The sequence below is a fragment of the Lactuca sativa genome, chromosome 4 (assembly GCF_002870075.4).
Source record: "Lactuca sativa cultivar Salinas chromosome 4, Lsat_Salinas_v11, whole genome shotgun sequence".
NCBI classification, from domain to species: domain Eukaryota; kingdom Viridiplantae; phylum Streptophyta; class Magnoliopsida; order Asterales; family Asteraceae; genus Lactuca; species Lactuca sativa.
Genome location: NC_056626.2, coordinates 28060534 through 28086251, shown reverse-complemented (window position 1 = coordinate 28086251; position 25718 = coordinate 28060534). Strand labels below are relative to the sequence as shown.

General features: G+C 40.6%; 2 protein-coding genes and 1 non-coding gene across 3 annotated transcripts in view; 1 reads left to right on the top strand and 2 right to left on the bottom strand.

Moving 5' to 3' along the window:
• Positions 1-21876, bottom strand: part of LOC128133395 (zinc finger BED domain-containing protein RICESLEEPER 2-like) — a 34871-nt gene extending 12995 nt beyond the window's left edge. The window contains exon 1 of the mRNA XM_052770799.1: positions 21658-21876. Coding sequence (XP_052626759.1) covers positions 21658-21876 — 219 coding nt within the window. The remainder of the gene's footprint in view (positions 1-21657) is intronic.
• A 1963-nt stretch (positions 21877-23839) lies between these two features.
• LOC128133394 (uncharacterized) lies at positions 23840-24376 on the bottom strand. The gene has a single exon (XM_052770798.1). The coding sequence runs from the start codon at positions 24374-24376 to the stop codon at positions 23840-23842; it is 537 nt and encodes a 178-aa protein (XP_052626758.1).
• A 1057-nt stretch (positions 24377-25433) lies between these two features.
• On the top strand, positions 25434-25540 carry LOC111894506 (small nucleolar RNA R71). Its single transcript, XR_002851258.1, has one exon. It is a non-coding gene; the product is annotated as a small nucleolar RNA R71 (small nucleolar RNA).
• Positions 25541-25718: the final 178 nt, after the last annotated feature.

The window sequence follows — 25718 nt, the reverse complement described above, 5'->3', positions numbered from 1 at the left end:
TTTTATTAATTATTTTTAATAGGCCGGGACAGAAACTTTCGTTATAAATTCATAACTTCTTCGTTTGACGTCCGTTCTCGCCTAACTTTTTTCTCGTTTCGATACCAACAATGAGATCTTCGATTCTCATTTAGATTGCTTCGGCTAAAAACCGCTCGATCTCAAATCGAGTATAACAGGCTGTATACCGCTAAGCCGGAACTTCGATAAATCATAACTTCCTCATACGAAGTCAGATTTGGGCGTTCTATATAAATTCGGAAACCTCGTTTCGACTACTACAACATTAACCAAAGATATTAAGTTTATTTTACACTTAAACTTTGACGCTTATTTTTATTCTTAATTAATCAGACCACATAATTAAGCAATTAAGCACAAAACACATAATACTCAAATAATACATTCTTATTATTTCAAAACGGGTTACAAAGGTTAAACTAGACTATTATATTGCTAAATATGGCAAGCCCGGAAACACAGGCGTTACAATTCTCTCCACCTTAGAATGATTCCGTCCCCGGAATCACACATCAACAAACAAATGCGGATAGCGACCCATCATGTCACTCTCCGTCACCCAGGTGAGATTCGGCCCATTCGTGTGTTTCCATCGGACAAGCACTAACCCAACCATCTTGCGTCGCAATTTCTTAGTCTTTCGGTCAACAATTGCCTCTGGTTCTTCAACCAACCTTTTGTTCTCATCAATCCTCAATTCAGAAATTGGAATTATATCGGGAACTTCTCCCGTGAACTTCCTCAAATAACACACATGAAAAGTGTTACGAATTCCATTCAGTTCTTCGGGTAATTCGAGCTTGTAAGCTTGGTTCCCAATCCTCTGAAGAACTTTAAACGGTCCAATAAACCTTGGACTCAACTTTCCCCTTTTACCAAATCTTATAAGTCCCTTCCACGGCGAGACTTTAAGCAAAACCGAATCCCCAACCTCAAAAGTTATCGGTCTTCGCTTCTTGTCAGCATAGCTCTTTTGACGATCCTGAGCTGCTAACATTCTTTCCCTAATTATTTTCAACTTTTCAGCAGTTTGATGAACCAACTCCGGTCCCATAAACTGCTTTTCCCCAGCCTCAAGCCAACAAGACGGCGTACGACACTTCTGTCCATACAAAGCTTGGTAAGGTGCCATCTTAATGCTCGAGTGGAAACTATTATTATAGGAAAATTCTACCAACGGTAAATGTTCATCCCAATTACCTAGGAATTCCAGAGTACATGCTCTCAGCATATCTTCAAGTGTTTGTATCGTTCGTTCGCTCTGACCATCAGTCTGCGGATGGTAAGCTGTACTTAAACACAACTTGGTACCCAATTCCTCTTGTAGACTTTTCCAAAACCTCGAGGTGAAACGGCTATCACGATCCGACACAATCGTCAATGGAACACCGTGAAGCCTCACAATTTCCTTCACGTAAGAATTCGCAAGCTTCTCCATAGACCATTTCTCCCTGGCCGCTATGAAATGCGCACTCTTAGTGAATCGATCAACGACCACCCAAATCATGTCGTGACCATTCTTTGTTCTGGGCAGTTTAGTGACAAAATCCATAGCAATGTCTTCCCACTTGCCCATAGGCACAGGCAAAGGTTCTAAACTCCCGTACGGTTTCTGATGTTGTGTCTTGACTCTCGTACAAGTCACACACTCGGCCACATACTTTGCAACATCAAGCTTCATCGTCGGCCACCAGTAGTAGGGTTTCAGGTCCCTGTACATTTTAGTGCTACCCGGATGAATCGAGTACATGGTCTTGTGAGCTTCTTCCATCAGAAGATCTCTGACTCCTCCTGTCTTAGGTATCCAAATCCGATCTTGGAACACCTTCAGTCCATGACTGTTTACACCGAACACCAACGTTTTGCCCAAACGTTCCTCCTTTCTGTCATTCTTCTCAGAAGCTTCGCTCTGAGCTTTCTTTATACTTTCCAAAATAGTCGAGACAACTTCAATTCTCAACGCTCTTGGCCTTTTCCTTTCAAGATTGACTTTCCGACAGCAACAACATTAGCTTTACCGGGGTGGTAAAGTATCTCGCAGTCATAGTCTTTAAGTAATTCTAGCCAGCGTCGTTGCCTCATATTCAATTCCTTCTGATTAAAGAGGTATTGGAGACTCTTATGATCAGTGAAAAGTTTGCACTTCGTGCCATAGAGGTAATGCCTCCATATTTTCAGAGCGAAAACTACCGCTGCCAACTCCAAATCATGAGTCGGGTAGTTCTTTTCATGCTCTTTCAGCTGCCGAGACGCATATGCTATCACCTTTTCTCTTTGGGTCAAAACACAACCCAATCCAACCCCAGACGCATCGCTATAGACAGCGAAGTCTTCAACTCCATCGGGTAGAGAAAGTATCGGTGCCTCGCATAGCTTCTCCTTTAGCTTCTCAAATGCTTCCTTATGCTTCTCACCCCAAGCATAAGTAGCTCCTTTGTGGGTCAAAGCTGACAATGGACTAGCGATCGAAGAAAAGCCTTGGATAAACCTTCGGTAATATCCGGCTAATCCTAAAAAGCTTCGAATCTCCGTGGGACTTTTCGGTTGTTCCCACTTCGTCACAGCTTCGATCTTCGCTGGATCAACCATTATCCCTTCTTGGTTGACCGCGTGACCCAAGAATTGGACTTCACGAATCCAAAAATCACATTTGGAGAACTTTGCATACAGCTTCTCCTTCTTCAAGACTTCTAACACTTCTCGCAAGTGTCTGCCATGCTCCTCTTGGCTTTTCGAGTAAATCAGAATGTCGTCTATGAACACTATCACGGATTTATCAAGGAAAGGATTACAAACCCTATTCATCAAATCCATGAACGCTGCCGGAGCATTGGTTAGTCCAAACGACATAACCAAGAACTCGTAGTGTCCATATCTTGTTCTGAATGCAGTCTTCTCGATATCTTGCTCTCTTACTTTCAGCTGATGATATCCTGACCTAAGATCGATCTTCGAGAAATAGCTCGAACCTTGCAATTGATCGAACAGGTCATCAATCCTCGGCAACGGATATCTATTCTTTATTGTTGCCTTGTTCAGCTCTCTGTAATCGATGCACATTCTCATACTTCCATCTTTCTTCTTTACAAATAACACCGGAGCTCCCCAGGGTGATGAACTAGGTCTAATGAAACCGTTGTCCAATAACTCCTGAAGTTGCATCATTAGCTCCTTCATCTCCGTCGGTGCTAATCGATAAGGTGCTTTTGCAATTGGCGTCGTTCCTGGCAACAAGTCAATACAGAATTCCACTTGTCGATCAGGCGGTAATCCAGGAAGATCTTCGGGAAATACTTCCGGATAATCAGACACCACTGGAATATTCTGCATCACCTTCTTTTCCTTCTTAGCATCAATCACGAATGCTAAATAAGATGTACACCCCTTGGTCAAACATTTTATGGCTTTCATCAATGAAATGATTCCAGAATTCACTCTGCGTTTATCTCCATACACCATAAACGAATCTTTCCCAGGCGGGTTTACTTTGACTATTTTCTTCTTGCATAAAATTTCGGCGTCGTTGGCGCTAAGCCAATCCATTCCCAATACGATGTCGAAACCATTAAGTTCGATAGGCAATAATTCCTCGTGGAACTTATTCCCATTCAGATCAATTAAGATGTTTTTCATGCGATAGCTGACAGGTACAAACTTGCCACTAGCAACTTCGACTAATAAAGCATTATCTAGTCTAACAACAGGCAAAGCTAGCTTTCTACCAAATTCATGCGATATAAAGGAGTAGTTGGCTCCAGAATCAAACAAAATTTGGGCAGGCAATTCGTTAACGAGAAAGGTACCTGAAGCGACATCAGCTTCATCTTTAGCAGCTTCCAGTGTCATCTGGAATGCTCTCGCCTTTGGCTTTGGCGGAATGTTGGGTCTAGCTGCCTCCTTCTTCTTCGGGCAGTCCCTCGACATATGACCCTCCTCACCACAACCATAGCAAACTTTCTTTGTGAGGTTACACTCATTGGCATAGTGCCCTGGCTTTCCACACTTGTAGCATGTGTTCGCCACCTCACATCTTCCATGATGCTTCTTCTTACATTTGTCGCACCATTTCGCTTCACCTCCACCTCCCCTCGAACCAGACTTCGAGAACCTGTTTTTCTTGTTGGACCCTGAAGTTCCATCGAACTTCCTCTTTTCTCCAACATCTATTCTTTCCAGACCCCTTTCCTTCTGCTGGGCCTCCACATTCTTAGCTGCACGAACAGCCGTTTTCAGAGTGGTTGCCATCTTGACTGTCGGACCAAAGTCAGCAGGCAGTCCGTTAGCAAACCTCTCAATCTTGGAGAGTTCCGTTGGCACTAGGTACGGAAACAACTTCATCTTCTCAGTAAATGCAGTAGCATAGTCATCTATGCTCATCTTCCCTTTCTTCAAGTTTTGGAACTCATTGTTCAGATCAATCAGATCTATCTCTGAACAATACTGCACCCTCAGCTGTTCCAAGAACTCCTCCCATGACATTTTCAGGGCTTCTCCTCGTGGCACAGTATCTGCCAACAACTTCCACCAACTCAAGACCCCAGTCTTCAGTTGTCTAACCGCAAAGACGGTCTTCTGTTTGTTGCTACAGTCGCAACTTTCAAATACCATCTCCATTTCGGAGATCCAATCCATTATCTCAACAGGCTTTGGGCTCCCAGAAAGACTTGGCGGTTTGGCGCCCAAAAAATTCTTGTACATACGCCCATCCTTGTTGTTTCTCCTTTCTGGATCGTTCCTTCGTTCCTCTTGAGTCCCAACTTGACTCACCATGCGACTATTGTTCCCTTCCTCCGATTGCTCGGGAATCAATTCAGGTTCCTCAATAGGTATGACAGGTTCATCCCTATTATTATGCAACATTTGTCGCATCTCCTCCCTTTGTTCGGCTAGCATAGCCCGAATCATGGCTTGCACCGCGGCCATTGTTATTGGTTCTGGTGCTGCTGCTACAACAGGTATCTGCTCAATCATTGGCGGTTGATTCCTGTTTTCATCCGCGTTTCCAACGCCACTCCTTGTTCTCACCATTTTGATCTACACACCGAATAAGGTGAAATTAGATCCTCATTCACGATAGATATTCAAATCATCCTTATCACTCCGAAACGTTTACATGCTAGTTCTAATGACGTAGACGCACGCTTAGAATCCTAAGCACATAAACCTTCAGATCCGGTTGGCAACAAACCCTAGATCCGAACAAATAATATCATATATGGCAACATATAACATTTAGCACATAAAGCATTTTAGGCAACTTCCTAAAATAAACTAGTGCTCGTGTCTAAAATCCAACAGACACACATCTCATCATTCCATTTAGCATTCTAAGTTTAAGTCTAGAAATCCTACAAATTCCTAGTTCGCTTAAACTAATGCTCTGATACCAACTGTGACATCCCCAAAATCTCGGCCAGAAAAGACCGATTTTTTTTCATTTATGCTTTTAAATATTTTCAGAGTAAATCCTTTTGATTTGAAAGAGTTGCGGAATTTGTTCCCAAAACAAAACATGATTAAATAATATTTATCAAAGCATTTCATCAAGAGATGCATTTCATTATATAATCAAAACTCGGGATGTCATGTTCCGATACAGACCATAAAGCATAAACGATAACATTACAAGTCATTCAACAAATATATACATATACAGACTTGTAAACAAAACAACAAGATGATCCATCCATCTTACGCCCTTGTGCCACTTCCTGTAATACAAATAAAACTGAGTGGGTCAGGCTTGGGAGCCTGGTGAGCATATAGGGTTTTCAACCCACAATAAATAAGTTATATTTAATTTCACCAACCAATCACTATCCCGATTACCCATTCCCGTTATCCTCACTTTACGTCCCTAAAACAACTATCTCAAGGGACCTAATCTAGGATTTTCATCGGGACGGACATCACTGCGAAGGGGTTTCCTCAACAATAGATATCCTAAAGGCAACCATGAGGGGGATAGAGTACACCGGTGAACACATCGTTCACAACACCTACAGGTTATGAACCTGCTAGCGTTCCACTAGACTGTATAGAAAGAGTCCGTGGTCATTATCCATACTCCGCTGAATAACTAGATCAACAACAACAACAACAACATCGAGGCCTCTCATCTGTTTATTACACACCAACTATCTACCCATGTTCTACCCAACATATTAGTAGATAAAATATATATTTTCATACGTAGTTTAAAGAAAACCTGTATAGCATGCTTTAATCAACACATATATCACATAACAGATGAGGCACACACACACATAACACATATCTCATAAAGAAATAAGCAGATCTATAAGATAGAAGAGAGTGAATACTCATTCACACATAACACAACCAAATATATACACATAGCACGTATTTTTATATAAAATACTTCGTATTATGGTATTAGAAGAAATAACTACACACTCACACATATAAACAACAATATACTTAATACACTCAAACCATACTTGTATTATTATCGTGTTTATGAAAGGTAGTATACACTCACTTGATCAGAAGACGATCCGACAGCACTACGGCTTATAGAAGTAGTATTCCTCAGCAGATCTGGAAGATCTCCTCGAAAATCGAACTTCTCGTGGGCAGAGCTTCGACTCGGGAACCGCGCTTCTCGGGATCTTCGGGGTCTCGGGACTTGCCTCGGGGCTAGAGTATGATACCGGGACTTCGGGGTAGCTTCGGCACGAAAAACGATGCAAAAGACTAGAGAGAAGAGAAGAAATTGAACAACAAAGAAGGCTGTCTTCGGATCCTTTATATAGAGGCTGGAAGCCTCAAGTACGCGGGGCGTACAGCAGTACGCAGCGCGTACTGCTCCAATGTTCGTAAGCGCATGCGTCATCCGAAGCCACTAGCTGCGATGTCGACACCCTCGGAGTATGCGGGGCGTACTCGAGTACGCGGCGCGTACCTCGGATCATATCGATGACTCGCTTCGGATAATGCTTCCGAATTTTGATTTAAATATAAATACAAAATGATTAATAAACTTCGGAAATTCATATCTTCTTCATACGAACTCCGTTTTCGACGTTCTTTATATCCACGCGAAGGTGAGACTACGCTCTACGACTTTCGTTTAGATTCCGTCGGCTAATTTTGACTTTATTTTTATTAATTATTTTTAATAGGCCGGGACAGAAACTTTCGTTATAAATTCATAACTTCTTCGTTTGACGTCCGTTCTCGCCTAACTTTTTTCTCGTTTCGATACCAACAATGAGATCTTCGATTCTCATTTAGATTGCTTCGGCTAAAAACCGCTCGATCTCAAATCGAGTATAACAGGCTGTATACCGCTAAGCCGGAACTTCGATAAATCATAACTTCCTCATACGAAGTCAGATTTGGGCGTTCTATATAAATTCGGAAACCTCGTTTCGACTACTACAACATTAACCAAAGATATTAAGTTTATTTTACACTTAAACTTTGACGCTTATTTTTATTCTTAATTAATCAGACCACATAATTAAGCAATTAAGCACAAAACACATAATACTCAAATAATACATTCTTATTATTTCAAAACGGGTTACAAAGGTTAAACTAGACTATTATATTGCTAAATATGCCAAGCCCGGAAACACAGGCGTTACAGTCAACAACACATTGATTTGAATAAAGAATTCAAAGTATATATTCAATATTCATAACTAATTCATCAAGAAAAACCTTCATACTTCATTACGTGAGTTGATATTGATATAAATATACAATCTAAAGTTGTAATCAGATAGATAGATACCAAGTACCATACTGTGAGTCTATGACTACTGTACATACATCCATACAGGCATGCCATAAATTGATAATTTGATATAAACACAGTACACATTGAACAGATGACATACATACATTGGTATAAGCACATTTAACAGATATCCTATATCACATTGAACAGATGACATACATTGTGAAAGAAAAAAAAACATTAGAATTTAGAAGGAGAAAGTCGACATTGCTAAGAAGGAGAATAATCAAATTACCGAGTTGGTGAGTTGCGACTATACAGACTATAGAGAATCGGGGAAAGGAGATACCAAATTAGTGAATTACCGAGTAAAGAGAATCAGAGAACGGTGAAGTAGACGTTGCTGCCCTTCCTGTAAGATGAACGACGTTGCTGCATTCCAAATTTCCAATGGCGAGAACGATGGGTCGATGGTTGGCGGAATTCCGGTGAGCGGCGAGCGGCGAGCGGTGAGCGGGTGTGAGTCTGTGTCTCTGTGAGTCGGACGATCGATGATGGCTGTCGTAGTGTCATTGTTTGAAGTTTGACCTAAACCCCTAACTCTCGGACTCTCGGTAACTCCTAAGGGCTAAGCCTGAGAAATCAAAGAATGAGTAAACCATTTGGGCCTTTTGTCATTTGGGCTGTAAAAAATATTTGTCTATAACAAAAATATGTGAATTGGATTGTACGCTGGAGCCTATAATATTTACATTACATAATAAAAATAATATAATACGGTTCGGTTCGGGTATCCGCGGGTATTTGAATATCCAAACCGTAACCGACCCGCATGTACCCGGTTTTTTTCGGTTTCGGTTTTTTTCGGTTTCGGTTTTTTCGGTTATGGATCGACCGGATCGGCTCGGTTTTTCGGTTTCACGGTTATTTTGCACAACCCTACATGTATCTAATTTTGGTTATATATTTCAATCAAATTATGATTTTAACTTATGATTTTGACATAAATAATTTTCCAAAAAATATTTCTATATGAATTACCGAATCCGAGCACTCCCCGAGTACTCGTTACTCCCCACTCGGCCGAGCAGGTACCGAGTAGCGAGTTATACAACCTTGGAAGATATGTATGCGGGTGAAGGAATCCTTGACGGGCACGGTTATCTATAACTCACGACGTGAATTGCTTACTATTCACGACGTGAATTTATGGATATCAGCAACTATATAAATCCTTGACAATTACGAATAGAAGAAGCTTTTGGCAGAAGAAAGGAATTCCAGAAGACGATTTAGAACGAAAGAAAGGTTATGGAAGAGATTTTTCAACACCAAAAGAAGTAAAGGCTTATATATTAGAACATGTCTTTCATTAGTTTTAGTTGTTTTGATTTAGTTGCTATGATGAGCAGCTGAATCTAGCTACTCTTGTTTAGCTAGATGAAGCTTTGAACTTATGAATAGTATTATACTTATGGATTAAGTTTAGTTGGTAAAAATTGCTTGTGTTTGATTTGTTTAACCTAGCATGTTATTATTTGTTTATCTAATTGCTTGATTGCATGTTCTGTGTAGCTTAGTGACCATTAAACTGCATGAACCTGTTTACCTAATGATTTAGTGAACATTGAATTGTTAGAGCTAGGATTGACCAATCTTAGTTAGTAATTAGAATAAATAAGCTTAGTTGTGCTAGAGAACGTGTACTGTGACCATAATTGCATTTATACAACAAATCTTACATAGCATATTTACATTCATAATTAGTTCTGTGTTTAATTATGTGTGAACATACATGGTTTGACATGAATTAGTTAATTATTGGTAATATAGAACTAAATTACTAATACAACTAAAAACCAGCTTAATAATCCGTAATCATTAGCTAGTCATAAGGGAGAAGTGGATTCGAACTAAACAAGAGTGTGTGTTTTTAAATATTGAATTTGAATTTAAGTTCATCTGATCTTGTAAAATCAGATAAAACCCTTTTAAACTTGTTAAAAATTAGGTTAATTTAATAGTAAGTAAATTAATTAGTAACGCCGTTCCCTGTGATCGACACCCGACTTACCCAAGCTATATACTGTAATCTGACTAGGTACACTGCCTATAAGTGCATAGTTAGTTAAGTTTGTTAGGTTATAAATATTAAAATTAGTGAGTACTTTTGTGCACATCAACCTACAAAAAGGATCGATTAATTTAAAGCAAACTAACTAACAAACTAACAAATCCGTTCCCCGACAACGATGCCAAAAACTTGATGTGCACGGAAGTACCCACTAATTTTAATATTTATAACCTAACAAACTTAGACTAACTATGCACTTGTAGGCAGTGTACCTAGTCAGATTACAGTATAGCTTAGGTAAGTCGGGTGTCGGTCATAGGAACGGTGTTATTAATTAATATATTCACTACTAAATTAATCTAACTATTAATAAGCTAAAAAGGGGGTTTTATCTGATTTTGCAAAATCAGACTAACTTAATTCCTTAACAAAAGCTAAATCGATAAACAAAACACTTCTGTTAGTTCGAATCCGCTTTCACTCAATGGTTAGACATTAGCTAGGACTATTACTGTTGGTTACCAATTAAAGAAGAATTAGCAATTTAGTTCTAAATCTACTAATTATTAATCAGTTCTTGTAAATCTATGTATGGTTACACAATAGTTAACACATAATCAATTATTAAATAAGATTGGAGCCATGAAAGATTGATTAATCAAAACACAATTACAGTCATAATATGAGTTCTCTAACACAGCTTAATTCAATGATTCAATTACTTATCTAATATTATTAGGTATTCAAATTCATGCAGATTTGTGTTCACTAACTACACATAACAAGAATTTAAAGCAATTAAATAATTAATTAAAGCATGCTAGGTAAAATCAATCAACACAAAAGCGTATCACCAACAAGTAAAGTCAAATCTAATGCATTAAAACCATGAGTTCCAGCTTCATCTAGCTAACAGAAGCAACTAGATTTAGCTGGACATACTAACAGCTAAACAAACAAAAACTATAATCAAAGACATGTTTAAGTGTACCAATCTATAAACCAAATTATGAACTTCTTCTTCCTTGGTGTTAAAACCAGCTTCCAGATCTTCTTTTCTTCTGAATTTCGTCTCTAGGAACCCTCCTAAGCCAGCCAAAAGTCCTTCCAATCGTAATGGGCAAAAATACTTATATTCTCTTCTAATTCACCGTTCACGTCGTAAGAATTTAAAACTCACGTCGTGAACTCAAGGTAATCGTGATCGGCAAGGATTCCTTCACCCGGATGCTAATCTTCTATCTCTCTTTACTCACGTCGCGAACCATCACCTTTTCACGTCGTGAGTACGTCTTTTTTTGGGTGTTTTTCTTGTCTTTCAAGCCTTAAACCTCCAAAGTTCCATTCTTTAACGCTTTTAGTCGCTTTTCTTTAAAATGTCTTCTTTTTGGCTGCAAAATATAATTTAACCTCATAAGTACCATTATTCTATGCAAATGACCAAAATATATAAAAATGTACTTAAATATTGCCTAAAAATATGTATAAATATGGCAATATCATGCATCATAGTAGAGTATTTTAGGGTTTTGTCCCAAAACTTGGAGACTTTATGAGATATTGAGCTCTAGAGACTATAATCAACCCCCATTCGAGTGTATTAAGTGGTGTAGTGTCATCAAAATCAAGACTTGGACGTTGGAATCAAGCTATGCATGAGTTATGAGCATTTTGAGTTAAGAGAGTAAGAGTTTTATGTGTTTGTGACCTTATCAGCGATGCAAAGTCTTAAAGTCACAAGCTTTATGGAGTAAGAGCCATTAGGGTGTCCAGGTTTGGGATTTAAGTTAATGTCTTAACGGGTTAAGACCAAAGGAGTAGGAAAAGTGAATTTGGGAAGTACTTTGAGCGTAATCCCAGTACGCCCCACGTACTAATCAAGTGTCCCCGATGGCCAATCTGGATTCGTGAGTACGATGAGCGTACTAAGGGAGGTACGCCCCGCGTAACCTCACTGTGGACTTTTGGGCTAAGTCTCATTTTGGGCCTTGAATGTTGGGCTTGTTGCATTAGATTTTTGTACCAGAGGAATATATTCATCTGCTTTGGGCCCTTGGGTTGGGCTTGCCATGTTAGACTTGAGAGTTGGGCCTCGGCAAAGCATGTTTGTTATTAGGCCTAGGTGGGCCCAATGGGTTTTGGTTATGGATGGGCTGGTTAGTTGACTACCTTTAGACCTAATGTGTGAGAGTTTGGACTGAGTTCCTAATTGAGCTAATTGTGGGTTTGGCTCAGAGATAGAGACCGGTGCACAACAACAACGTTTATAGGGGTTGTTCATCATCCGAGGTGAGTCTTTTCACTATACTTACCATGAGTGGTATCTATGAGTGACCGGAGGGACTTTTGTGCTTATTTGAGTTACAACATACTATGTATTTTGTCTGTCTGATATATATGTTATATTCTGTGTTTTACTAAGATAGGATCGGGGGGTCCAAACCGAGTTGTGGGACTGGAGGGTTCCACTGAGACAGGACCAGAGGGTCCAACCCGAGCTGTGAGACCGGAGGGTCCTCACTGAGACACATGACCAGAGGGTCTAAACCGAGCCATGAGACCGAAGGATCGACACCGAGTCGCGTGAGACTGGAGGGTCCATGCCGAGTTATAGCCATGAGAGGCTTATTATTTGTGTATGTGGTATTTTGGGGACCTCACTAAACGTCGTGCTTACCATGTTATGTGTTATGTATTTTAGGTTTTTCTCAGGATCACGGGAAGGCACCGACTTGATTGTACACACCGGAGAAAGAGTTATGTTTCAAGGATCCTGGATTATGAATCAAACAAATATGGAGTTGTGTTTTGAGGGATTCGGATGCACCTTCGGGTATATCTAGACTCAAAACAGGATTTGAGAAAAAATTCGAAAGAAATGATTTTTCCAAAAACGAGCAAGAATTTCTAAGAGAAAAACGAGAAGGAGCAGTCTGTACAATTAGCCAGAGCCCAAACGGTGATTTCTAAAAATACCCTTACTTATTTGTGTTATGAGTTATTATTGAGATATTAGTGATGCATGCTAAAAGATAGGCTAGGTGTTTCATATTTTAGGGCTAGAGTTGCCTGATTTGTGATGCCTTAGCCTAGGAATGTTGTTATCTGTGATATGCTTTGAGTATGTGTGGAGTAAGAGTATCCAGCAGGAATCTTTTAAAGACAGACCTTTGAGTAGAAGAGTAATCTAGGAAAGATACCTAGATGAGCATTGGAGGAGCCTATTGAGAGAGTAGTTAGATACCCACGAAAGGTAAAGTTGCTTGAGTTCGGTGATACCTTTTGAGTGTGAGTAGAGCAGGTGGAGTTGTAACCTAGAGTGGCTTTACATGTTGGTAGAGATTATTTGATGCTCGAACGATGCTTGCTTCGTGCTTTGTGGAGCTCTTGATGATGGGAGTCAGCTACTAAGTGAATATTACGATATTCAGGAGGTAGATGGTTGGCATCATAAGGAGTTCTTCAACAGCTCATCGAAGAGAAGTGTGAGAACCTAGGAAGAGCCTAGGGAGTGACCTTAGTCAGATGAGTATGCTGATAGAGGAGAGTATTCACTGGGGGTGACCAGGTTTAACGGGATTGGTGATTAAGAAGGTTGAGCAGCTGCTTAGGAAATCTGTGACGATCTGTGTGGAAAGTATGGGTAGATGTGGCAGGTAGTATGGGCCCGTACTACTGAAAGCAAAGGAATCAGAATCAAAACATGGAGAATTCCAGAGGTTCTAAGTAGCATATTGAGAGGAGATAACATGGTTCGGGTACCATGATTCGTAGCAGATCGAGAGGTGATCACATGGTTCGAGTACCATGATTTGTGGTGATTAGTGATTCTGGTTTTACCAGTTATTCCGTTGTGATTGATTAGACTGAGATCAGATGTGATAGAGTGTGGGGCCATAGGGCCATGTTGAACAAGTTTCAATGGAGCATACCTTGAGAGGGAAATCGAGTTAGTTTTTGAGAGATTTTTGGTTAGATGCCAGTTGGAGTCGCAAGACTTAGGGATGAGTAAAGATGATGATTATTGGAAGATCGCGGTTTGAGTTGAGTAATCGAATGATAGATGAGGCGTTAGTTTCTGTGGCAAGAGTTGCGTTGTCCCAGTTTCCTGGGAAATGTAAAATGAGACGACGTGCTTTTGGTTTCAGAGTTTGGAGGTAATCCCTGTGGGGTAGAATAGGGTTGCAACCTTTTCACCAAAGTATTTGGGCAGTATGTTTGCTATGAGGTATTTCTTATACCATGAGAGAGTCATTTGTGGGAGTAAGATTGAAAAGAACAATGAGGTACCTTATTGAGGGAGGCATACTTTTAGCGGCAGTTTCAGGTGGTTAAGAGGAGTACATCGGGTTAGTGGCCCTCATTTTCTACGTTGTGTATTGACTGTGAGAGTGAGGTCTCTTTATTTTATGATGATTCCCGCGATGGTACCCTGGTTGAGGAGTCAGATACGAAGTGCGTGACAGTGCATTATTTTCAGACTGAGAGTCAAGACTAATTCGGAACAGTTGGGGTATCTGGCTTTATAACGGTTTGAGGCTTCGAGATGACTAGAGGCAGTCACGTTGGGAGGATGCTGAGATTTTCGTTTGAGTTATGGGATATTTGCAGTTGCTTGGTTTCCATTGGGAAGATCATTGAGTGATTGCGTGGTACGTTCCAAGAGTAAAGTGTGGTGTAACTTGTGAAACAGAATGTAGAGTAGATTGTTGGTATGCCAATTGGTGATGGTTCGAACCCTGACTAGGGGAGAACTGGGTATTCTATTGAGGGGATCTGCGATCCATTCAAGTGCGGTTAGGGAACTAGTTTTGGAGATCTGTGGTATGGATACATAAGACCTGGGTTATTGGTGGATGAGGCGAGGTGCAAGGCAGGATGATGTATGAGTATGTGCTTATGAAAGGATGAGTGAATCAACGGCGGGTGGTCGTTGGTCAAAGAATTTATTGTGGCTAAGGATTTTTTCGGGTTTGCAAATGTTGAGTTTGAGGCGATTGGGTATCCAAGTTCAGGGTGCAATAGCAGAGATTTGTAGGTATTGGTATAGATTGTGATCTATACTCTAGGAGGGGCAACAGTTCATTTGTCAACCAATTTCAGAGTCGGTATGAGTAGTCCGTATGGGTGGTGATGAGTAGAGGGTTGACCTTCGGATTTTCGTCAATGTGTTTTTAGTCGTTGATGATTCCTCCGTGTTTCAATTTGTGAGATAGGAATATTTTGAGGTTTCGAGTTGTGTAAGTGGAAGATCAGTGGTTGAGGCAAGACATCTTTAGATGTTGTGATGGTGTACCATGGTACCCGGGTGATTTTTGTTCTAGTGGGAACCCATCAGTCAATTGTCGCCGAGTGGGACTGTCTAAGGGTGTATCTGTGCTGAGACTAGTGCCTTGCATACGAGAACCTTCATCAGGAGTGGTGGTGCATAAGTTGGGTGGGTGTGAGCACCAATCTATGTTGAGCTGTGCAGCATGAGTTGGTGAACTGAGTGTAGTGATGACTTAATGATGAGATTAAGGGGGATAAGAGGGCAAGTGAATCCGAGTAGGGAGTAATCGCTTGGGATTATCAGGAAAAACCATGGAGTGACCCCATGGTGAGCCAGTGAATGAGAGAGTGTTGTAAGACTATGGGGAGCTGTAACATCCATGAGTCAGTGGGAGAGAGTGTCGTGGTACTGCAGGGAGCCGTAGTATTCGTTATTAGCGAGAGAGTGTCATGATTCTACGGGGGGCATAGTATTCACTGGATAGCAGGAGAGTAGTATGTTTATGGGGAGCCGTAACATACATGAGTCAGAGAGCGAGTTGTATGTATACGGGGAGTCGTAACGTATGTGAGTAAAAGAGAGGGAGTATCGTAAGACTGTGGGGAGCCGCAGCCTTACTAGTCAGGATGTGACATAAACCGGCTTTTAGGCCTGGTGGCCGAACCACGGACGAGACTGGGGTCTCGGCAGTGGTCGGAACATGTGGTGTTTTGAGTTAGAGAGGGGACGTCGTGAATCAGACGGATCGAGGTGTAATGCATGAGTATAAACGTGGAGCATGGGTCATGAGTTGAGCGCTAGATTGGGACGACTGGTTCCAATTTTGTGTCAGACCAGACTCTTATGGGTGAGTTTGGCTCTATCTGTGTGGAGGACGAGCAGGTTGGGATTTCGAGTGGATCTCATTTCTGAGAGGTATGTGTTTTCGCCTGGTGTTTTAGACATGAGTAGCCTTTAGAGGTTCAACTATTGGGTCGGGAGTTGACCTGGTGCCCAATGTTAGAAGGGACTTGCGAGAAGAGTTGGGGCTTATGATTGTGGGTGTCAGAGGATCGTTCCGAGCTGACATGATCGTTTTCTTATGTCTGAGGACAGAGTTTTAAGGATCATTCCTTCAGGAGAGTTCTGATAGCTGCTCAGGCAGTGGGTCCTTAGTGGGATATGATCTTTCCGTTCCTTTGGTGTTTGACCGGGATCGATTAAAGAATTAGAGATGGTTGGGGGTTCTTAGAGTCTTTTATTCGATGAGCGATTAACATGATGATATTTTGCGAGGGTGGTCAGGAAGGGAGATAGACCACTAGGGTTTTCGAGTTATGGAGAGTCAGATCGAGTACCGCAGCGGTAGAAGGGTATGTCCTTCTTCGGGGTCGGAGGTGATTGGGTTTAGGTGTCTTTGAGAGAGATTGTTATGTGATATGAGGTCCTTTCGGTGGTGCTTCTCGGGTTATTGGGTTCGATCTATGTGTTGATAAGGAGTGATTTCGAGAGCGAAATCTAATTAAGGTGGGGTAGAATTGTAACATCCTGTTTCAGATCGTCCGGGATTAGGCTTCGTGGGCTGCAACTTGGGTATGAGGAAGCCTTGGGGTTGCGACGAGTTGTTAGAAGCGTAAGGCATCTCGACACCTTTTCATGGGTATGAGGTTCATTGGAATTGGAGTTATATCGAGGAAGCTATGGAAGTTTGAATTTTTGGTAAGATAAGTCCCTTATTTGAGAAATGTGGCAGCTGAGTACGTTGGGCGTACGTGTGTGTACGCTTAGCGTACTCATGTGCGTGGTTTTTAAGTGGATCCACCTAGTACGTTGGGCGTACTAGGCACATAATAGATAACCCTAGTTGAGGGGTGTCCCTAGATAAAGAACGAGATGGCCTCATTCCTGGCCACCATCCTCAGTCAATAAACCCTCTCAATCCCTAATCCTCGTTCTTGAGCTTGTGTGTGTCCATTTGAGAGCTTTTAAGTGATTTTATGTGTTCTTGGAGTGAAGAAGAAGCTTTGAAGAAAAAGGAGTGGGATTTCAGGCAGTGGATCTGAGCATATCTGAGTTGGGAGCTTCATATAGAGGTATAAAGCTCCAAGCTTTCTCACTCTTTTGATTTATGCATCATAGTAGAGTATTTTAGGGTTTATCCCAAAACATGGAGACTTTATGAGATATTGAGCTCCAGAGACTATAATCAACCCCCCTTTGAGTGTATTCAGTGGTGTAGTGTCATAAAAATCAAGACATGGACGTGGAATCAAGCCATGCATGAGTTATGAGCATTTTGAGTTAAGATAGTAAGAGTTTTATGTGTTTGTGACCTTATCAGCCATGTAAAGGCTTAAAGTCATAAGCTTTATGGAGTAAGAGCCATTAGGGAGTCCAGATCTGGGATTTGAGTTAATGTCTTAACAAGTTAAGACCAAAGGAGTAGAAAAAGTGAATCTGGGAAGCACGTCCCGCGTACTGACCAAGTGTCCCCGATGGCCAATCTGGATTCGTGAGTACGATGAGCGTACCAAGGGAGGTATGCCCCGTGTAACCTCACTGTGGACTTTTGGGCTAAGTCTCATTTTGGGCCTTGAGTGTTGGGCCTGGAGTTTGGGCTTGTTGCAACATAGTTTTGGACCAGAGGAATATATTTATGTGCTTTAAGCCCTTGGGTTGGGCTTTCCATGTTAGACTTGAGAGTCGGGCCTCGAGAGAGCCCATTTGTTATTAGGCCTTGGTGGGCCCAATGGGTTTTTGGTTATGGATGGGTTGATTAGTGGACTACCATTAGACCTAATGAGTGAGAGGTTAGACTGAATTCCTAATTGAGTTAATTGTGGGTTTGGCTCAAAGATAGAGACCGGTGCGTAGCAGCAACGTTTATAGGGGTTGTTCATCATCCGAGGTGAGTCTTCTCACTATACTTACCATGAGTGATATCTATGAGTGACCAGAGAGTATTTTGTGCTTATTTGAGTTTCATCATATTATGTATTTTGTCTGTGTAATATATAAGTTATATCATGTGTTTTACTAAGATAGGACTGGAGGATCCAAACCGACTTGTGGGACTGGACGGTTCCACTGAGACGGGACTGGAGGGTCCAACCCGAGCTGTGAGACTGGAGGGTCCTCACTGAAACACATGACTGAAGGGTCTACACTGAGCCGTGAGACCCAAGGGTCCACACCGAGACGCATGATACTAGAGGGTCCATGCTGAGTTATAGACATGAGAGGCTTACTATTTGTGTATGTGGTATTTTTGGAAACTCACTAAGCTTCGTGCTTACCGTGTTATGTGTTATGTGTTTTAGGTTTTTCTTAGGATCACGGGAAGGCACCGACTTGATTGTACACACCGGAGAAAGTGTTATGTTTCGAGGATCCTGGATTATTAATCAAACAAATATGGAGTTGTGTTTTATAAATTGAATAAATGAGATTTTTATAAAACGTGTTTTGAGAATTATGTGATTTAAAAACGAATAATTTGTTAAAAATTTACGGTGTTACAAGTTGGTATCGGAGCCTTGGTTTGAGGGATTCGGATGCACCTTCGGGTATATCTGGACTCAAACTCAGGATTTGTGAAAAAATTTCAAAAGAACTGATTTTTCTAAAACGAGCAAGAGTTTCTAAGAGAAAAACGAGAAGGAGTAGTGTGTACAATTAGCTAGAGCCCGAATGGTGATTTCCCAAAATACCCTTACTTATTTGTGTTATGAGTTATTATTGAGATATTAGTGATGCATGCTAGAAGATAGGCTAGGCGTTTAATATTTTAGGCCTAGAGTTGTCTGATTTGTGACGCCTTAGCCTAGAAATGTTGCTATCTATGATGTGCTTTGAGTATGTGCGGAGTAAGAGTATCCAGCAAGAATCAATTAAAGAGAGACCTTTTAGTAGAGGAGTAATCTAGGAGAGATACCTAGATGAGCATTGGAGGAGCCTATTGAGAGAGTAGTTAGATACCCACGTGGGGTAGAGTTGCTTGAGTTCAGTGATACCTTTTGATTGTGAGTAGAGCAAGTGGAGTTGTAACCTAGAGTGGTTTTACGTGTTGGTAGATATTATTCGATGCCCGAATGATGCTTGCTTCATGCTTTGTGGAACTCTTGACGATGGGAGTCAGCTACTAAAAGAAAATGACGATATTCAGGAGGTAGATGGGTGGCGTCATAAGGAGTTTTTTAGCAGCTGATGGCAGAGAAGTGTGAGAACCTACGAAGAGCCTAGGGAGTGACCTTAGTCAGATGAGTACGCTGATAAAGGAGAGTATTAGCTGGGGGGTGACCAGGTTTAACGGGATTGGTGATCGTTAAGGTTGAGCACTTGCTTAGGAAATCTGGAACGATATGTGTGGAAAGTATGGGTAGATGTGGCAGGTAGTATGGGCCCGTACTACTAAAAGAAGAGGACATGTACTCGAGACAGGGAGAATTCCATAGGTTCTAAGTAGCAGATTGAGAGGCGATAACATGGTTTGGGTACCATGATTCGTAGCAGATCGAAAGGTGATCACATGGTTTGAGTACCATGATTCGTGGCAATTAGTGCTTCTAGTTTTACCAGTTATCCTGTTGTGATTAATTAGACTGAGATCAGATGTGATAGAGTATGGGGCCAGAGGGCCATGTTGAACAAGTTTCAATGGAACATACCTTGAGAGGGAAATCGAGTTAGTTTCCGAGAGATTTTTGGTGAGATGCCAGTTGGAGTCGCAAGACTCAAGGATGAGTATAGATGATGCTTGTTGGAAGATCGTGGTTTGATTTGAGCAATCGATTGATAGATGAGGTGTCACTTTCTGTGGAAAGAGTTGCGTTGTCCCAGTTTCCTAGGAGATGCAAAAATAGATGGCGAGCTTTCGGTTTCAGAGTTTGGAGGTAAACCCCGTGGGGTAGCATAGGGTTGCAACCTTTTCACCTGAGTATTTGGGCAGTATGTTTGCAACGAGGTATTTCTAATACCTTGAGAGAGTCATTTGTGGGAGTAAAACGGAAGAGAACAATGAGGTGCCTTATTGAGGGAGACATACTTTTAGCGGCAATTTTAGGTGGTTAATATGAGTATATTGGAGTTGTGGCCCTTATTGATCTTCAAACTTTGATAGCTCCAAAAATTCTTTCAAACTTTTTGGTAATTTCTCTCTTTCTTTTACATATATATCTCATGTTTTTTTTTCACTCAATTCCTACATGCTTAAGCAAAGGAGCCTAACTTCAACCCTTATTGGTTAAAGGCATTAGTCTAAGTGCAATGACTACACAAGCTCTCATGGATAGATTTCAGGTTTAGGCTGCAAAACATATTGTGCCATATAAACTACCAGATTACCTTTCATATCTCATGGCTTTTCACTAAAACTTGGGAAGCCACAAATATACTATAACATATGTTGGCTCAGCTAAACGTTTGAGCTCTCACTGGATCATCCCACATAACACTAGCAACTTAAGTTCAAACTATTACTAGATTCAACTATGATATTATTATTTCAAATCTATTAAAAAAAATTAAATTTATTAATTTTCTAGTAATTTACTTTTCTAACCCCCTACCCCACACTTATTACATACAATGCCCTCATTGTATGCATGGAAATAACTTGAAAGCAATAAAACGGACAAAAAGGAATAGACTCCCCTGGGATAGTAGTGTCGTGATCGAACTCCAAATGTATGGATAACTTGAACATCTCGAATATGGACATCTTCAAATATGAAACCTGGATCTTCAATAATTGAGATATGTAAATGTGCTGACGAAAATTTTGGAATCGAGACTTCAATCGTCAACATATGTGGTGCAAAAAAAATCTTTAAAGCATAATGGAACAACGTGGGAAAGCATACGCCACATTGCATGGTTAAGAAAATGAGCCATAATTATCTTCATAATATCTCCAAGAAGAATGGTGGTGACCCATGTAACAAATATGAAAAAAAGGTCTTCTATATCAGTGAAATTATGGACTCACGATGTGATGTATAGGGATTCACGACGTGAGGTCGCATGAAAGCGAATTCTGAAAACCATCATTAACAGGCTCACGATGTGAGTAATAAGAGCTCACGTCGTGAGAACTAGGCGCATAGAAAGCAACTTCGCCAATTCTTCTCTCAGTTTGTGTACTTCAACCATTTGTCTTAATGAATTAAGACTCTTCTTAACTCTATTAGACATGACTCTTTTCTCTAACTCGCTTCTCTCTCGATTAACCCCACACTTATTTTTGATTGTGGGTCTCAACTCTCGACTCTAAATGACACGGCTAAACGTGTATACTCTCATATCTCTATCATCCCTTCCTGCGTTTTCTCTAATGACTTCTGAAAATAACAACCAAAGGAAGTAAACAAGAAACATAGCAACTTCAAAGTTTTACAGTCCAAATAAACTAAAATCAAACAAACAAACTAAAAGGAAATAAAATGATAGAATAAACTAATCATCATCTTTATCTTCATTTGCTCCACTAGTCCTGGCTCCATCTCCACCACGGTTTTGATATTCACTCCATATTGGATAAATCGGATAGTGATTTCCCAAGTGATGTGGTTGCTCCACATTCAAATGTCAAACCAAATTTTCTACCGTTCCTCTGATCCAGTTTACACTCAAAGATAACTGATCAAAGTACCCTGACATATCTCCTCCATGAGTTGTTCCTCCCATGGTTGCATTATGGTGCACCGGTTGTCCTCGGTCTCCTCTTCCTGTTACATTTATTCTCCCTCTTGGCCTTGGTTGATGTTTGGGTTGCTTGCGGCGTTCCACATCATCATCTACCGGTATGCTCCAATGCGACCCCATGTTTACTACCACACGCATAGACTCCAAATAACCCATAGAAAGATCATCTCTAGGTTTACGTGTCAAAGTCCTGGTCAAGCGTGGAGTAAGAAGACCATACGATTTTGCAAGGCTGGTAATGAAATGGCCCCCATTAATGGGGTACTGGCTCGTGAAATAGTGGCTTTTCTTCCCAAATAGTTATCCAAATGATATGGGATATTGCAGAAAACTCCCGGTGTGACAATGCTCCATAGGAAAAAAGAGATTTAAGTTTGTTACTTTGTCCACATGCCTCTTATGGTTGATTGAAAAAGTGATCAACCGGCGAAGTAGTCGGTGGACCGGGGATCTAATATGGCTCTCCTATGAAACACTCGAGTGGAAAGCTCCATTTGCAATTGACCCCCAAAAATCATGTCCAGATGCATCCGACAAATATTCTAGAGCTGCTGATCTCAAGAAAAGCTCAAAAACCGGTAACTGTGTTTCATGTTCCTCATATATACCCATCCGCCATCCAAATTCGGCGAGGATGCATTCCCTGAACTCGCCACCGAGGCGGAAAACAAAAGCCCTTGATTAAGAAGGATCGACAGTATCCCCTTCAAAAGAAACAGAGGTGAAGAACTCAACACAAAACTCTTAATAGACCAACTCACTGATAGCGAACAAATTACTCCACCCGTTACATGTGAAAGAAAGATCTCCCATAGAAAAATGTTTTGTCAAGAATGGATCCATCCTCTCCATTAATCCAATCTCCCGAAACCGTACCCAATCAATCTTTGGGGAAATGGCAAATTCTCTGTTGTGCAGCCACCCCAACTTATTTGTGAAATTAGTGACCACATTAGTAGGCATGTCCACAACAAGTCGGTACAATTACTGGCGGGAAGACACATGCCCTTGAAATTGTTCATAAGAACTCCTAGAAGCCATGTTTCTTAAGTTGAAGATTACGTAAGCAAAAAGGTTGTTTGTGGTGGATATGGACGAAATCGGGTGTGGGGGACCAAAGAAGGTTGTCGGCCGTTCGTGAGATTAGAAAAATGGGAGACAAATTGTGTTCTGATTTCTTTAATCTATGGTCCCGATGTTGAAATGCTCATGTCGTGAGAATTAAAACCTCACGTCATGACTTCGTATGTGGGTTAAAAAAATGGGCCAAATAAAAATACCACAAGGTGGGCTCTTGGGCCACAAGGTGGTGTCGATTTTTTTCAAAAAAATTGTTCATTTTCTAATAAAAACTCTAATTTATTTTACCACTTAATTTTTAAGGACCCCATACTTGATTTTTACCATATTTAAAATAATTAAGATGATTAGATGACTAATTATCCTAAAAACCTACTAAAAATGCAAAAACTAAATTAAATACAAAAACAAAAATAAATTCAAACCGAGCCTGGGTTGCCTCCCGAGATATGCTTCTTTTTGTGAAGTCACGAGCCGGACTCTGGGCCGCCTCACGTTGAATCTTTCGGAGTGTCCATCACCAATTGCACCTTTTGCATTTTCCATCTTCTTTTGTATGATTGAAATCGTCGAATATATGTCTTTTTAGAGTTTTCTTTTTTAATTTTCACCTCATTTTCTTCAAGCTTTCTTTTAACCCCTTTATTTTCTTGAAGTTTATTTTCCACTCTTTCCTCATTCGTTAGCTCTATGGGAACTATCTTTTCAGCCATAGTTGAACTCTTTTCCTTGGAAGTAACCTTATCCTCGTCACTTGATAAGTCTTCACTTTCCTCGTCACTTACCCAGGAAGTTAGATTTTTATAAGCAATCACTTGAAACACATGTGGAACTGATGCCCTCGGTTTTGTGGGTTATCTTGTTGAATCGTCTTAAGTTCTTCTTCCATTAGCTTCTCCAACTCTTCAAGTTCATCTTCTTCATCCATGTTGAAGACTTCTCCTTGAACATTATTCCCTTGAAAACCATCTTCTACTCCAAAAGTAGTTTCATCATCTCCAACTCACAAAGCTAACTTGGACTTGCGAATGTCAACCAAAGCTCGAGCAGTATTTAGTAGATGGCAGCCAAGAATAATTGGGACATTGTTGTCTTCTTTCATATCCATAACGACAAAATCAATTGAAAAAATAAATTTTCCAATTTTTACCAAGATGTCTTCCGCAATGCCTCTAGGATGTGTCACTGAACGGTTAGCCATGTGAATTGTCATTCTTGTAGCCTTTAAATCCGGAACATTAAGCTTTTGAGAAAACGAGAAAGGCATAAAATTGATGCTAGCTCCAGAATTAGCTAAGTCATAAGTCTTTGTATTATTTCCAAACTCACATGGAAGAGTGAGGCATCTAGGATCTCCCATCTTCTTTGGTAACTCTCCCAAGACAACCTTGGAACTTTGCTCACTAAGAATCACCTTGGAATTTTTCTTTAATTGATGGTGAGTATCTATTAAGTCTCGTAAGAACTTCACATATTCAAAAACTTTAGACAACGACTCAATGAAATGAGTGTTTATTGGAATACCCTTCACTTGCTTCATATATTTCAAGTGCTCTTGTTCTAGTGGATCAATATTAGCTCAAGACGGAAACGGTAAAGGAGGACGATAAGTTTTCAAATTGGCTGAAATTTTCTGTTCAAGCTGTTCCTACATTGTGATCTTTGAAGGCTCACATCGTGAGCCCGATGTTTCAGCAGAATTTTTCTCGTCGAGTTTCGAATTTTTCGGCTTTGGTTCGGACTGCTGCGGCTTCACTTCTAAAGCTTCTAAAGACTCATAAATAGCATCTTCTTCAGTTTCAACCACCATGACATGTGATTGAGTCTTCTTGTCAGGAAATTATGGAGATAATCTTTCATTCACCAAAGTTGTTAGTTGACCAAGTTGGGCTTCGAGATTTTGGATCGATGCTTGATGATTTCTTAATAATGCTTGTTGGTCAATTATCATAGCCTATTGATCTTTCATCATGGTTCGTTGATCCTTCATCATAATTCTTTGATCTTTTATAGTTGCATCTGTCTCATCATGTCTCTTTTCTGAAGCCTCTATAAAACGAGCTAACATGGTTTCTAAGTCAACTGTCTTTTCAGCTGGTGGTTGTTCCTTTTGGTAGAAGCCTCGGTCAGTCTGCCTATATATTTCTTCTTTCTGCTTCTTGTACTCTTCATATGGAAACCACTCCTTCCTTGGTTTTCTCCAATCTTCATCATATTTATCCCCACTTGAGTAAAAAATTTGAGCCTTTTTGTTCCCATTATCATCTAAGGAGCAGTCTTTGGTCAAGTACGGGCCATTTCATTTTTCGCATCCAAATCTAATAACATGAATTGACTGGTCCATTTTCGTCATTCTTCTGCCCATACTATTAAGCATGGCTAGCACAGCAGCCATGTCTTCAGAATTTCCTCCCCTAATGCCTTTAACTCCACCATTCCTTGGATTGTGGTACTCACGAGAATGTTTTGCGAATTCTTCAATTAACTCCTTGATTTCACCCGGATTTTTCTTTGTAAGTGGTCCTTGAGAATCAAGGAGTTTCCTTGTCATGACATTTACCGCGTCATAAAAGATGGACACTTCTTGTTGTATATTGAGGTCATTTTGAGGGCAATTTCTTAGTAACCCTTTATATCGTTCCCATGCCTCATAGAACGACTCCCCTGGTTGTTGCTCAAAGTTGGCTATTGCCTTATTGAGTTTAGCTATCTTGGATGGTGGGCAGAATTGTTCTAGAAATTTCTCGTGCATCTGTGCCCACGTAGTAATTGCACCAGGTGGAGGTGCTTTCAACCATTCCTTTGCAACTCCTTTAAAAGTGACCGGTAGCATCCTTAACAAGACTGTCTCCCTAGGAACATTTGGGACAATGAAATAGTCT

Excerpts from the sequence above, each read along its gene's own strand:
- LOC128133394 (XM_052770798.1), bottom strand. The coding sequence starts at position 24,376 with ATGAAGCAAGTGAAGGGTATTCCAATAAACACTCATTTCATTGAGTCG.